At 41.3% G+C, this 15,535-nt stretch overlaps 2 protein-coding genes across 10 annotated transcripts in view; one reads left to right on the top strand and one right to left on the bottom strand.

Annotated features, from left to right (window-relative positions):
- The window catches only part of LOC125762692 (uncharacterized), a 185,863-nt gene that overhangs the window by 81,022 nt on the left and 89,306 nt on the right, over positions 1-15,535 (top strand). Inside the window, exon 8 of one of the 4 annotated variants that reach the window (XM_049425083.1) lies at positions 8,280-8,325. The exons of the other annotated variants lie outside the window; for them this stretch is intronic. Within the exon in view, the coding sequence (XP_049281040.1) occupies positions 8,280-8,325 (46 nt within the window). The remainder of the gene's footprint in view (positions 1-8,279; positions 8,326-15,535) is intronic. 4 annotated transcript variants of the gene reach the window in all.
- LOC125762687 (uncharacterized) overlaps positions 1-15,535 on the bottom strand; it is a 116,855-nt gene that overhangs the window by 74,874 nt on the left and 26,446 nt on the right. The window lies entirely within an intron of this gene.

The raw sequence follows: 15,535 nt of genomic DNA on the forward strand, positions 1-15,535 counted from the left end.
TGTGATAAACCCCAGCCTTTTCTCTTCACGATATATAAATAAAGATCTTATAAATATCTAATATTTGCAACTAGTCGCATTACTGCGAATTCATTCTTGGAACAACTCCATTTAAACAATTGTGTAAATCGCCCACCATCTTATGTGACATTTCATGCATTGTGCATTACCGCCGAAAAGTATTGTCTGTGAATGGGGACGGGCCCTTATGTTTACAAGAAAACATTCATACAAATTGAAACATTTCTGCACATTAAACCAGCGAACGTGCCTGGCAAGAGATCTCCGAGAGCAAACAACACATTAATACTTCCAAACCTGTCAACTTTGTGGTTTTTTTTCTCTCGTCCCCTTTTTCTGAACATCAGTGCGTAACATACAGCAGCATACAGGAGACAGAAAGATTGCGTACATAAATTCTCACAAAATACCCAGAAACATACCCTACTAAAAGAAGCCATAAGTGCTTGGACGGTTTGCGAATGAGCCATTCGCCGGATTCGTGTAGCAGAAACCGCAATTTTCCACCCTTAGTCAGTGAAACGCAAACCATGAAAATGCTCCACACCATAAGAATCACATTTCCAGCGAAATGAAGATCTCGTGCTAAAAGTGTCCAGGTACGCCATGGCAGAAGGCTTTGCGGGAAAGAAATATTACACAAGTTCTTTCTCTAACTCACACATAAGCCAAGGCACAGCGTCACATTCGCCCACGGTAAAGCTGTTATGCAGTCCTGTTGAGATTGTACTCAGTCTGAAAGTTTGCTTAACTACCCAGGTCAATTCTCGGTAGTTCCTTGGGACAGAAACTTTGCAAAAGGATGGTGCAAAACAGCCGAAAACTAGGACTTCCAACCACGACACAAAGCGAAGAGTTTCCTCTTTTCTTACCTCGGTTTGTGTGTCAGAGAGTTGTCTTGATTCGCAAGACGTTTATAAAGCTGTTCGGTTGCGTAATTTTAATCACAAAGCGAAGGAAACTTTTTTACCAAGGTTACATGAACAGAAACCTCATTATGGGAACCTTGGGTTAAGTAGGGGAAAAAAGCACATTAACGAAGTGCAATTTGCTGCTACAAAGCAAAGACAGTGCAGTTATCGTAGTAAATGGAACAGTCCGTATTCTTGACAATTTCAAACCAAAAAGTGCTGGAACCGTACTTTTATATTCGTGACTGAATAGAATCAAACAATCCGGTTTTGCCGCATTTCAATCGTGATGACCTCAAACTTTTTCATTCGTCTAGTGTTTGCGTGTTTGCCTCGACTCGGGCTGATATGACATTACTATCAATGCTATTGACACCCGTTCGGTACAGGCAATTGCCCTTTGAACCTTTAAATACGCTAGGGATAATTGACTACGGAAGGCGAATAAATAACATTTCGCTAGTTTACTCACGCCATCAACCATTGCAATCTTATCCAATTACCTCCCTTCACACACAGAGCTTAATGTTATAATCCGTTAAGCAACCCAAGGTACGTACTCAACGAACACATCAAGCTCGCCGAAGTCGTCGTACGATACCTTCACAAATGAGAGCCGCAATCGGGGAGTTCCATTCCGAAAGGTAATATCATTACAAAATTGCATTCTATCCGTTCGTTCCGCCGCACGCTGCATCCATCATCAGCACGCAGGGAATTCATTTGCTCGTTAAAGTGTGCCGCTTCGCATAGTGCATCTTTGCGAATCCGACGAATGGAACAACGTTTCGGTTGCAATAATTCATCACCCTGCTGCTGCTGCCGCTGCTACAGCGGTGGAGCAACATTTCCAGCATCACCAGCTGGCAGCATGATCGCGACAGAAAAGAAACACGATGTCGGCACAAAACTGTCAGCAGAGAAAGATTCTTTCGCGAAACACAATTTCACACCAGCTCGTAAGATGGAAAGAGGGCGAATGGGGAAACATTTGGCGGAACTTTGCGTTTCTGCAGTGTTGGAGTCAACGAGTGAAGTGGTGTTTGCGCGAAGGATTGAAGAATGTGTGCTGCCATCTTCGGGCGTAGGGCACATGGTCGTGGTATCTTTACCGTTTTGCTTTACGTACACCTTCATGTACCTTCATTTTGTCAGCCCAGCTGTTCGGTACGGAACGGAAAAGCTGCTCCAAACACCTAACGCCGTTTGTGGCAGTATTTCGTATATTGGTTGGAACTACTATTTCCGCATTTCGCTCATTTCACGCTCTCAAGTACGCTCTGATGGGTGTCGACTGTCAGTTTTCAAAGTGCTTGACGGCAGAGGAGAGTAAACGAAAACAAGAGGTCGTAAAGAACAAAAAAACAAACTTTTGCGACATCGAGACGATGTAATTGTGACAGCTGAAGTCTTTTAAATGGCACCCAGTTGTCGGTGTGTGAAATCTGTTTTGTTCTTTTCAGTCTGCATACGTTTGTGTAAATGTTGGCAAATGCAATTTTACGTTTTCTGACGATTCGACGTTATAAGATCTTTTAATGCACAATTTAAATTTTTGAGTTTTTTAGTTTTCAGGCCGTAATTAAATGGAATTAAGTTTTTTGAATGGTTCTACAAAGTAAATCAGTTCGCTTTTTGAACTAAAACACTTCTCTTCAATTCTTCTTTTTTTCATCTAAAAAAGACTATTCTGGGCTTAGTACGAAACATTAAACTATCAAATTCCATAACAAACAACACATTTCCTTGTGTCTCACACCGGAATGCTGCAACCCAACTGGCCGGTCGACCGAGTTCATTAAAATAATTTATTATTTGTACATGTTACGACCGTGCCGATTATGCAACGTACATAATAAAAGTCAACCATTCATCACAACGCCATCGTCCTTAGTCGTCGGCGCGGTTTATCAGTGTTGCTTTCCCATTTCTTCCCCCCCTCCCCTTACATAGTTGCTCTTTGTTGACCCATTTGGCTAATAAACGATTTAACAATCCAAACAGGGGCACCCGGTAAAGATAAATGCGCCATGATTAAAGTTACACAAAGCGAACTCAAAATTACATTTGGCCATTATCTGACCCGCAATCCGACTTGCTTTCTTGGCGCTCGAGACCGCTGCTGTTACGACTAGTCGCCGAAAACCCGCCTTCCTTGGGCCGCTTTTTAGGCGCTTGATTAATGGATCCTAGACACGGCAGCAGGAAGTAGGCGCAGGTTCTTGAGCCTTTTGTGCAAAAGCGGTATTATCACGTACGGCACATTTGTCACTGTTGGTGGTTGTGTGGCTTCCGTTTGCCAACAATCGGCAGTAGGTGGTCTGAGTAATCTTGTCGGTTGTTGTGTCTGTTTTTGTTGTTTTGTTTAATCATCATACCGTATTCCGCAATGAAAGGAAGGTTGTTTTACTGTAGCATAATTTGTTCATTGACTGATAAGAAAGAAGAAAGATTAATTCATCTGTTTCCGTATTTTGCATCATTAATTCACAGTAATACCATATTTTTGAGAGCTTTTTTGTCTAAAACGAATAGGAACTCAAAGAAAGCTTATACCATAACAGTAACAATTTAAATTTGCTCTCAAATGTCCCTTGTGGTCGTTTCATTATGATCGTAATGAGTGTTAAAAGTTATCTGATAAGATATAAATCAATTTATGCGAAACCCTCATCACGCTAGCGTATGAATTGATAGTGTCAAGATTAAATCATACGATAAAGGAAACACACAACACACACAAGAAAGGGCATGGCGATTAAAACACTTCAGTGCGATGGGAAATTAAACACCAATTACTTTGCCTTCCGTCCGTGGGATAAACGGTGATCCCTATCGGTGTACCCCGGCGCTAATAAACGGTAAATCACACAATTAGACGTCACTTTAGCCCCCTGCGAATAATTGAAAATCTGTCACACTGTGCCATCGCGCACTACACTCCTCAGAGGATACTGCTTAATGTGCAAGATTCTCATTTAATCGGTCGACTGCAAGTGATGCCGCTATTAGCTACAGCTTCGACAACATCACACATGCCCCGGCCCGACTGTCAATCGAAAGCGAAGGCACCCGGCATTGGCCGCACTTTAAATTCCCTCGATTTGCACAAGCAAATGCAACTTGCTTCTCGTGACAGGGGCAGGATATCCTTGCGTGAAGTATGTTTCCTGCCGTACACACCAACACACGTACCGATGCTTCCGTATGGCGCATAAGTGTCATTATTAAGTTATTTGGACCTTGGCCACCTTGGACCAGACCAGAGCATTGCCCATAAATAATTCAGTTATTTCCAACCGGCGCTACACAGCTGCGTTGGGCAAACTTGATGTTGTGCAGTGCACCGGAGAGCAAACGTCAACGGTGTAGTATTTAAATGGTACCGTTTATGAAGGACTACTTCAGCATTATGTAAGTGTGTATTCTCGGTTGGTTGGGTTTACTCGGCCGTCCATGGATAGGGAGTCATTCAAATTTATCAAGAGACATATGACCTTTACATAACGTATGGCTTGCCGTGCACAATGTGCAGGAAAGTAAACATTACACATTGAAACAGCTCCTCAACGAGACTTGAAAGTATCGATCTAACGCCATCCAGCCGAGCTTTGCGTTGATAGAATTCAATTTAATTTTACCAGACTATAGCATTCATCTAACATCATCTGATTATTTAAACCTCCAGCCATATCCACAGATATGGTTGTCAGCGTTTTTGAAATGCAATTTCTTGCTCTGCCCCGCAGCCGTCATCTGTTTCATCCAGATCGTCGTCAGCTTTGCGAGGTGCGCTAACACCGGATCGTCTCCTTCTTCCATGAAACTCGTTTGACTTTCAACCCATCAGCGTATCTGAAGCAACTTCCTTACCACAACAAAGCGAACCATACTCTCTCTCTGCTCTTCAGCAGTCAATTAGCGTTGAAGTAGCTCCGGATATTTCCATTACCGGGCCACCAGCGGGTATCGTCCGGCACAGGTACTTAGAATTTTCACGGTCGATAGTCTCGCTGGAATCTAGCCGGTAGAGCCGTCCCTGTCGGGACCAAGCTTAACCGCATGCACAGTGCGCTGCCGCGTCAGAGCCGGAGTGATAGTAGTAACTGTGTTCTTGTTAGCTTGAAGTAAGAATTTCGCCGCCACCCGAAACGTTTGCCGTTTTTGCTTACCTTTATTTCGGGCAAATGTTATACAGCGCGCGCACAGTCACCCACACACGCCAAGGAAGGCGAATTGGATAGGCCCTACAGACCTGGCAGCTACTCGCCACCGGATGCTACAGTCTGATGCTTCACAACCGATTAACATTATAATACGCTCAATTATCATACAAATTCAAGATATGCTGCTACCGGTACTTCACGGTTCCGTTAGCACGCGTTAGTTCCGGTCGGATAGTCGTGTTCGGGGGGAGGCGTTCGTCCGACGGCGTTTGTTTCGTTTCGGGCAAGTGTGAATTGTTTCGTGTCTTGAGGATGCTCGTTCAGGAGCAGGAGCTTAGGTCATGAAAAGGGCAAACCGAGCAGTGTGTTAACATCGCTGATCGGGATGATTGCGATAGGGCGAGGAGCTGTCACTATTGCCATTTGCATTCTTCTAGCGACGTTCAACGGAACACCAAAGCAGTGGACACATTTTTCGATTATGGCTGATCGTGTCGAAAGGTTGTTTTTAGGGAGGTTTTAAATACATACATTAAAGGATATAAAAGAATGAGCTTTGTTGTTGATAGTTTTATTTTTATTAGCAATTGTTAGCTAATATTACAATGTTTATATAAAGCTCTTTAATATTAATATCAATTCGTTTAGTTCTAAATATTTATAAGAAATCTTATTTCAATTTTTGGAAGAAAAACACTCAGTTATAGCATATGTTCTGATAACTACAGCATCAACATAATTCGCAAAATTCTGAACCTTTAAAACCTTTCAAGACACTTCCAAATACAGTTAAATCACAATGGTAAACAAACGCTTCGAATTTGCTTGATCAACTAATTACAAACAACTTTTCCCATCCATAACACCGTATACGGCTTACTTCAAACAGTGGCATAATCCTACGTCGCAGTTCATAGATACGATTTATACCTTTACCAACCTGAACAATGGTTATTTACGTCGGCTGTTTGTTATTCTAATACCCCAGCTATCATTATTGCTAATCCTCCTAACTAATTGCTCATGTTTGATAGTTGTAAAGCTGTAAATGGGTTCCAAGTATTCCGTAGCCCGAACCCGGGGTTTTTTGGGACCGCTTTTGGCACGAGGCAAAGCGGCGGTCATAAATTTGAATTCGTTCATTACAGCGTTCAATTGAGCTTTGATGTTGGGAGAACCCGTCGAAGATTTCAAGGGCGTTTTGTAATGCCTCTTTTCCATCTTCTGTCCCTCAAAGTCTCCAGCCTCCCCCCCCCTGCTCTGACTCAATAGATCCCGCGGGTCCGGTACCCTTGCTAGGGTTTTTGCATCGGCCAGCTATGTTTGCTCGCCAATGTAAGCAAATTTTCCCTCGAATGAGCAAACCCGAAGAGCCACGCATAAAAGCGCACGACCTGGCGGCCTCAACTATCTAAATACGTTCCGCCCACACTCACTGCGAACATTTAGATTCGTTTTCGGGTCGTGCCAGGGGATACATTTGCTGCTAAAAGTTCTTGCCCGAAACGGCTCCTTCTTCCGACCGTTCGTAGAACATGGCGGGTGACGCCGTGCAGGAGGACCTGTTAGGCAAACTTCATTAATAATGCAACAGCCAATCTGTTCGGAATTTATGCCACTCGCTGTGAACCTGGCGACCGTCCTACTGAGCCCAAGGACTATCACCCTTGGGGGGACGGTACGGCAGCGGTTGCGACAAGCATTCTTCTTGATGGGGCTCACTTTCACGAAGTATGATTCCGAAGGAATTTTAATTAGCGCGCCGCGATCGTTGCAACTTTTCGCTATTGAGGAGATGATCGCCTCGCCGTTTCGCTATTGCTTGCTCCGGTGCGCGAACGGTGAATCGATCGCTCTAAAGAAAACTACCAAGAATCCAACCCAACTCGGCCACTAGCTATAATTGAGTTCGGTAAGAACGATATTTTTAACCCCGGGACGATAAAGTATTGCAAGGAGCTTGTCCCGGCCCGTACCGGCGTACACGTGACAACGTTTGGTGCACTTTTTATGGCTTGTTCCTGGAAATCATCGGTGACATTGGTCAATAACACTACTATTTCACCTTTCCTATTTACTTCTATTTGCTTCACGGGAGTGAATGTGTGTTACTTGCAGTCAGAAAAGCACGTTACGGAAGAAAAGCACCGGAACCGGCCAACAGTCACACTGGAGCAGCAGTCCGGCAATCCGCATGATACCGACGCAGGATAGAAAAGAAAGTTTTAATTAGATTTAGCAAATTTATTTCATTCAATTTTTGAAAGCTATCATCGCGTGGAGTGAAAATGTTGCGATAAGCTTTCCTGAAGATGCGCTACGCTCGGATCGGAGCCTTAGAAACTGTCGAGGTGTGTTTTTGGTTGTTCTTTTTTTTTGTGTACTCTCCAGCAAGATGCGATTCTTCTCGCTACCTAGTGCAATCAGTTCATATTAGCCTTCTTCTTGCAAGCGATAGGTAGAACTACCTTCAAACATGCTTCATGATGCTTCCACACTTTTTTTCTTTCTTTTGAGTCAATTTTGCTTTCATTCGGAAGTTTATGGACGACAATTTTTGGTGAAATTAAAGGATCATTCATTGAGTTTATGGCGTCAGGTTTGAAGGTTGTGATTTCGCAACACGTGCCGATTAGGACCGCTCATCAGAAGGAAACTTAATTTCAACAAAGTTTCACGTCGATTTACAACAAATTAACCATTTTTTCGCAACAGACTTGTATCAACTTCAATGCCTTGCGTTAACTTTTAAGCATGCTGAATATGTATAAAGTGTAATTAAATTTTGAATATTTACATCTACAATTGTTCTACAGGTTTTGAGTCAATTTTCATCGGAATTTTCCAAATTGTTTTTAGTTAAAAAATTATATTTAATGTGGTTTATTCAAGGTTCAGGTGCTAAATAAACAGCAAAATATAATAAACTAATGAAACTACAAAGATTTGGTAGTCTCATTTTGTTATTTTTCTCACAAGCAAACAAACGTTTTATATTCAAACTCAACCCTAATTTTAACGAAGTAGAATTGATGTTCTAACGACACTCAAAACGAAGTAAATGATCACATTTTAATGTACTTTTAGCGTGTTTCTTGGTATACGATACTCTAGATGTTATCTTCTACATTTTTCTAACATTTATGTTTTTTTTTCTCTCTCTCCAAATTGCTCTTTCAAGGTAAGATGCCACGGTGGTCATGCAAGCCAGCGCTCACATGTCGCACGTAAGTAGTAACGCTTTGCATTTCAATCCATTTGTAGTTCCCAAACCATTTTTGGCTTATCAGCGAAAACGTGCAGAGCCTTTAATTAAATTGTTCTTCACATTGCTCCGAAATGCACGCAAAAATAGAAGAAAAAAATGAAAGCTTCAAGTAATCATTTTATATCACTCGCGCCATGGAATCCATACCATATTCGAGCACGATGAACGCACTCGAGCTATGCTAAAAATGTCTCCATTAAATGAAACCAGCACTTGCTGCTAACCTCAAACCGGTAGCGAACACACCCGGGTCGGGTGGAAGAAAGCCCACCGGCTTGGCGTGTGGGCAAAGTGCTAAATTCAAACGAAAGTGTCCACCAGTCACTTCAGCAAACACGAGTGTCGTGCTGTGTGTGTGTGGGGCATCCTACTAGCTGGCTCGTACCCTTGTAGAGCCGAACGAACCGCTAGCCTACGGAAGCCATAGCTTACGATCATAAATCAGCAAGACAGAGAATTAATTTTACGCCAGCATTTTCCGTCCGCATCGTTCCCGGTTCGCATCTCTGCCCTCTTTGTCCATGTCGATATCCGGACCGGATGTATCCGATTCCAGGCGCCGTCAACGGACGTGGGGCTGCGAACGGTCGAAACTATTTGGAAACGTGGCTCTCGTGGTGTTTTCTGGGACGTTTCATGAGGTGTTGGCTTAGTTTTCCCCTTCTCGGAATCGATACGCTTTGCCATGTCTCCATGGAACGTGTGTGTCTATGTAAAGCGTCTTAGTATTTTTACCACAACCGTGACGAAGTAATTTGTCAGCTTAGCATAAATCTATCTGTTGCCGTGTCAGCCAACCGCGATCGTACTTAGCTTTGTGTGTGGGTGGAGGAAAGAGCAGAACATTTATCGCATCACGTTTTGGCGCCTTCGAAACATGCCCGGCCGTAATTCTTAATCAACCGCCCATTTAGAAAATGTCACTCACCGTGCGAAACAATAATTTCGAAAATCATTTCACAGATTTCAGCCAGCAATTACCGATCGAATTTTTCTGTGATGCAGGTGTGAAAATTGCATCTTAAACGTCAACTTTCACTCTGTTTAATTAACCTTCCACTGAGGCACAAGATGCAATTTACTGTTCTGTTCCGCTTCTTTTTCTTCTCCGTTGTCGATTAATCATTTTGACAGATTCCCGTTGAAGGCGAAGCATTTATACTGACGTGCGTTTGACCAACTTCTTCCCCCCAAAAAACCTCGATCGCTTTTAAGCTAAATGGACCATTGAAGTAGACAATTTTTGTTTTCGTCGCCTGCACCTTACCAACCACACACAGGCAACCATTTATTTTTTTGTCATTCTCCAGGCCCACCGGTAATGCAGGGCGAAGGTCGCAGTCGGGAATCATTAATCAATATTTAGTTTTCGTACACACCCGATTTCGCTTACCCCGCCGGGTGAGGCAGGTCAGCAAAATGGAGGCAATATATCACGTTAGCTAACTTGATGACTTCCACTTTACGATCAGATTAGATTTCCGACCGTATGTGTATGTGTGTGTGTGTGTGTGGGTGGGGAAGGAACATTTTGTCGTGGTTTTTGCTTTGATTTTTCGTTTTGAACGAAACATAAAAGTGAGCATAATTAATTGGCCAATCCTCAAACCCTAGGGTGTGGTTTACGGTTGGAAAAACAAACGTATGTATACTCTTGGAATAAACGACTCTTTGGTAGTGGGTTTTCTGTCTATTATTTGTATTATAAACTGAGACTTTCAAGGATATCTCTGGGAAAAACAAGATCAGGCATAAATGAAAGCTCAGAGGGTCATATGCTTTTTCTTTCCTTTTTCTTTTTATTTTGTCTACAAAATTGAGCACAATAAAATATGAAATATTTTGAATAAATTATATAAAACTTTCTAAAGTGATAAAATATACTTGAAGAAAATATATTTCAAATTTATAAAATTTGATTATTTGAGTGAAAAGAAACGTATTTCAACCAATTGGCATTAAGAAAAATCAATTTTGTAAATTTTGCAAAAATACTCAAGAAAAAAGCTAAGGCTATAGCCCTAGAATATTTTCAAGTTTTTAGATTTTTTTTATTTTTTTTTATTTTTTATGCTGTCTTCTATTTAAAGCATTATTTGAATGAAAAAAACTCGAACCCTAGGGTGTCTCAACCAATTGGCATTAAAATAAATCAATTTATAAAATTTTGACAAAAACTGAAATACTCAGAAAACAGTTTTTTTTTCAACAAAGTGTCGCACAGATGTACGTAAGCTGGGTGAATTTATACCTGCGTATAAATCTCTTGACACTTCACGCTAGCTTTAATCTTAATCCTCTGGCGCCAGCAAAAAAAACGTGACTTGGGTCGTGAAAAGTCGTGTCTACGAAACGAACAGAATTAATGAAGCAAAGCCTTAATTTGAGGTAAAGCTGACGGTTGGTGGTTGATGTCGTGAAATGATTGATTTTTTTTGGTTTGTTGTTATCCTTCCTACAGCAGAAACCTGATATTGCTTGGTAAATAGACTCATTTAATGTTTACTGCAGCTGCTTCACGTTGCTAATTGCGTGCTGTTTTTATTCATTTACCTTACAAACTAAATGAGTGACATCTATTTCAATTTCCTTGATAAACTTATTCCTTCGGTTTCGCTCCGGACGGTGAAGGACGTAAAATAAAAAAGAAGAAGCGAATCAAAATCTGTTTGACCACTTAAGCAAATTGTGTCTTCCACGAGTGGAGACAGCAGACTTTGCAGCCGAGGCCGAGATTTGTTTGCACCTCGTGGTACATTGATATTCATTTTTATTCTCTACCCTGTCTATTCCGGCTGTCCGGCGCAGGCAGGAACAATCTAACCGCAGACCAAAACCGCCGCATACCGGTCTGCGCAAATACACGACCGGACACGCGAAAAAGGATATTGCAATTAAGTTTTAATCAAGAAACATTACTCCAACTGTTGGCCGAACGTGCTCGAACGTAATTTTATCGGTTTTCGTAGAGCAGCGCTTCGGCCGTTGCACGTGCTGCATGCCCATGCTACCGCTGGCCCGTGTTTCAGAAAAATGACAATCCCCTTTGGCGAACCGAAACATCCCAACATTTTGCTGACATTGTGTCAATTTGGCAGCAGTCCGCAGCAGAAGTGAAGAAATAAACGACTGAAGCTTTATTTGAAAAAGCAGCAATGTGAAGTAAAATCAACAACTCACAGCAAAATAAAACAAACCTTTTTATATGTATAAAAAACAACACAAAACAAAATGATTCACACGACAAACATTCGGTTTACGCAGTTTTGAATTCCTTTTTAACAGTGGCTCATATTTTTTTCTCTCTCTCTTTTGTTTTTCTTTCTTGCTGCCTTTCAAAGGGACATTCGCGGAAATTTGTCGATGGTCGAATTTCAATTATCATTTCCGACTAATTTATTACTTCCAGTGAAGACAGGAAGGGCCAAAGTTAGAAACTCAACCATCAACGGGCCCGAAAACGATCCTGTTGCCACCGACGGTCCGTGAAGCCGTGGGATTTTCCACATAGAATTGTTTTTTTTCTCTCTTCTCTCATCTTTTCTGTTTCTTTTGCTTCCCCTGCGTAACGGTGCGAATGGTTAAAATTTCTCCACGTAAGAGGACAAACCGTGCGAACTGGCGCAAGGGTACGGCTGTCGTCATTTCCCCCCGGATAGCTAATTTTCTCATCAGTATTCACGCGTAAAAGCTGGCTTTTCATTTTCTGCCTACCGGTTTTACCCATTCTGCTTTTTTTTGTTGTGTTGCTGCTGAAAGGACTATGTGAACATTATGCCCATTATTATGGGGTTGGACTAGAATATTTCAACACCAGCCCACGGCAGCACGGCGAGTCTGGCCGGCGCGTCATTTGCGTAACGTACGCGAGTGAAAAAGAAAGTATCGTTAATATGGGGCCAGCATGGTTCAGCTTTAGCTTCCCACTGTGGATTGTACAATCGAGCAAACGGATAGTGGACAGGATGAAAAACAAAAAAAACCGGTTCTCCGGTGTTCCATAAGATGGATGTGTCCGAATGTGACAGTGCCAAAGAAAACTGTCGTTTGTTTTTTCTGTTGCTATTTCGATGCTCCTCCATTTGTTTTGTATGTTTTTCTTTCACCACCGAAAAGCTACTCCAGGAAGGCGTTTTCGTTTTTGTTTTTTTTTTTGCCTAGTTCTCATTCGGTTTGCTTTCATTCCTGCTGTTCTGCTTAAATGAAACATATTCACCAGGGAGGAAGGAACGTTACACGGTGGCCAACAGACGAAAATTAAGTCAAAAGTCAGTTTTAGCCAACAGGGAATTGTGGGTCGGTATTGTACGAGTTTGGGTTTTGTGTTTCCCTTCAGTTCGTAAACGTCACTAAGTTTCGTAACGTTTGTGGATAAATTGGCTAAAGTTTGCCGAGGATCTAGCGGAAGTAGACGGAACAGAGTCAAAAAAAACATTTTTCGTTCACTTTTGAAAACAATTTGCTGTGTGTGTGGGTGTGTTTTTCTATTCAATGCTATTGTTTTCCGTCCTGCCGTTGAATGGAATGAATGCACTAATTTTCTTTTTTGTTTCATCATTTGCCATCGCACAGTAGGAATGTTTCTTTTTATTGTCTTTTCAAATGAAAACATTAGCGAGAAAAATAAAATTACTGGAATTGGTTTTAAATGGATCTCTGAAAGCTTAATTATACCGAGCCATTATTTATCTATCTACATTTTATCGATGCCGAACAAAGACATATGAAGATCAGTTTCTTCTGTACACAATAAGGAAATCTAAACGAATCAAGCTTTGCTATGCTAACAAAATTCGCTGTTAAATTCAATCAGTTTTATTGATTGATGAAAGTACACAATAAACCATATCTACAAAGTTACCTTTAACGAATCTGGGTCCTTGTTAGCAGTTAATTCTCAACCATTTCCCATCTAAGCTTGCAGCGGAAACTGCAACGACTCACCTGAAAGGAGAAGAAGCAAAAAGTAAAGATTACATTAAGCTCATTAAAGAAACATAAACTTGCACGACGTTTCCTGATCGATTCCGACCGGTTTTGCTGCCAAAAACTCACTAAAAATATATCATCAAAAATTCTCCCACAACGCGACACAACCGCATTTTCATTGTTTGCATGCCATTTCCATGTACAAGCATCACCACTAGGTATTGAAAGTGGGCTGTATGTTGGATATGGAAGTTCCCTACATAACCTACCTATTGGGGAAAATCCTTCCTTCCGAAATACCGTTTGTTTCCCAAAACGCAAGGTAATCTTCTTCCACATTTACGACACATTTCCATGTTTCGTTATGTCCCAGTATGGACGGGTCCGTAGAAGCTATGGGGATTTTCCGAATGGTATTCAAATTCAATTTCCCGCTTACATGCACATCAGCCCGTAACATTGACTGGTTCCGGTGGATCCATCGTTTGGCGTCAACTTTTCTCCCTTCATCCGCCGGACGGAGATGAAAAATCACTAATCGAAACACGAACACGAGCGTCATGTCTGCATGTGTACCGATGTGCGTGTGCTTGTGTGTATTTTGATTTTTCATCCTTTAGTAACTGCACCATATATAGTCGCATTTGCAAAGGATGGAAAAATTTTAAAATGAGAAAATGCAAATAAAAACAAAAGACACACACGCGCAAACATTTCGCCGAGATTTTATGTCATTTGCATTCAAACAGCGTTCAGTTTTATTTGGAACCTGTGTCATTTTTCTGGCAAACGTAACAGGAGGAGAAAAAAAATTTCATTTTACGTTTATGTGATGATTGCATTTGCATGAATTTCACCTACCATAACGGGTATGAACGTAATATGCGAGACAGTTGAGAATAAGTTGGAAAAACATAATCAACGCTTTTAGATTGTCGTTTGGGTGATAAACCTTTTTTTGTTCGTTATGTTGCGGGAAATGCGATTATTTGATTTTGATCTCCAAATGTTGTTTATTAAACTAATAAAGGTTTATTAATGATTTTGCTATAAATTAAATAATCCAATAATATTATTGCTTGCATATGATATGCTAGTGTCTACGATATATTCAACCCGTTTTTGATGAAATAAAGTGAAAATTTATTTCATATCAGTTAATAATAGTTAAGTTTTATGTATAATACTTTTTATAAAAATTATATAACTCCATTAATAAAGAACAGAATATTAAAAGATTCGCGCAGAACACAACAAATCCTTCAGCATGGTACAACCTGGCTGTCGTTCACCACTGGGTTTTTTTATCAACTTGACGGATGTCATCTAAAATCTTTAGATGTCTAATTTAAGTCAGCATAAACCCCTATTACTGTAGCGTTGCGAGGCAGTTCGAATGTCCACAAAGTCTCTGCTAAAGGAAATAATTTAATAATCATTTAGTCCTGTCCAAGCTGTTTCTCATCTGTTCTATATTAAGATTGATCTTCGCAACGAATTTATTTTTTCTTAGTTTAGGGTAAAAAAAATCCTTTGTACTTTGCAGCAGCTTATTATCCCATTCCTTCCCTCACATCAATCGATTAATCCAGATCGTGCAATCCTTTTGCGAGTATAATATACCTCGGACGGAATTTTTAATCGTTTTTCCTGGTAATAATCGCCGAAATGGGATGGATTGAATTTCCCAACCCGTCTTGTAACTGAAAACCGGCTGGCTACAACAATTAGGTTCCATTCGTTCAGTTCATTATTTTGTGCTCAATAATCCTTTTCTGACGCATCTGTGGGCGATGAAAATGAGCGGCATTATCGTCCTGCCTGCGCGATGCCCCACCAGTGAAACAGTGAATCGGTCTCAGATTCCATCCCACCCGTTGCTACGTCAGTCGGAAGAAACAAGCTTTCCTGCATCCTCCAAAAATGTTGATTTGTCAGCTTTCCTTTGCCATGGCTACAATCATCGCCTTGCCGACGCAGAATAGCTAGACGTGATATTTATCTCACGTTGCGATGGTGTTGCATTCTGAGAAATATTCAATCAAAATGCGCACGTGTTATGCCTGCTGTGTTCGAACGGGTTTGGAAGGGTTTCTTTTGTTCGATGGAAAATGGCGCTACTTTCGCTACCGGGACCGCTATGAGTTGGACGTTGTGTAGGTTGTTCCCATGAGCTTGCTTGGCCCCGCGGGAGAAGAGGGAGGGGATAACAGACTTGGGGCAATAGGGGCAATGTTTGA

This window comes from Anopheles funestus, chromosome 2RL (genome assembly GCF_943734845.2).
Source record: "Anopheles funestus chromosome 2RL, idAnoFuneDA-416_04, whole genome shotgun sequence".
Lineage (NCBI taxonomy): Eukaryota > Metazoa > Arthropoda > Insecta > Diptera > Culicidae > Anopheles > Anopheles funestus.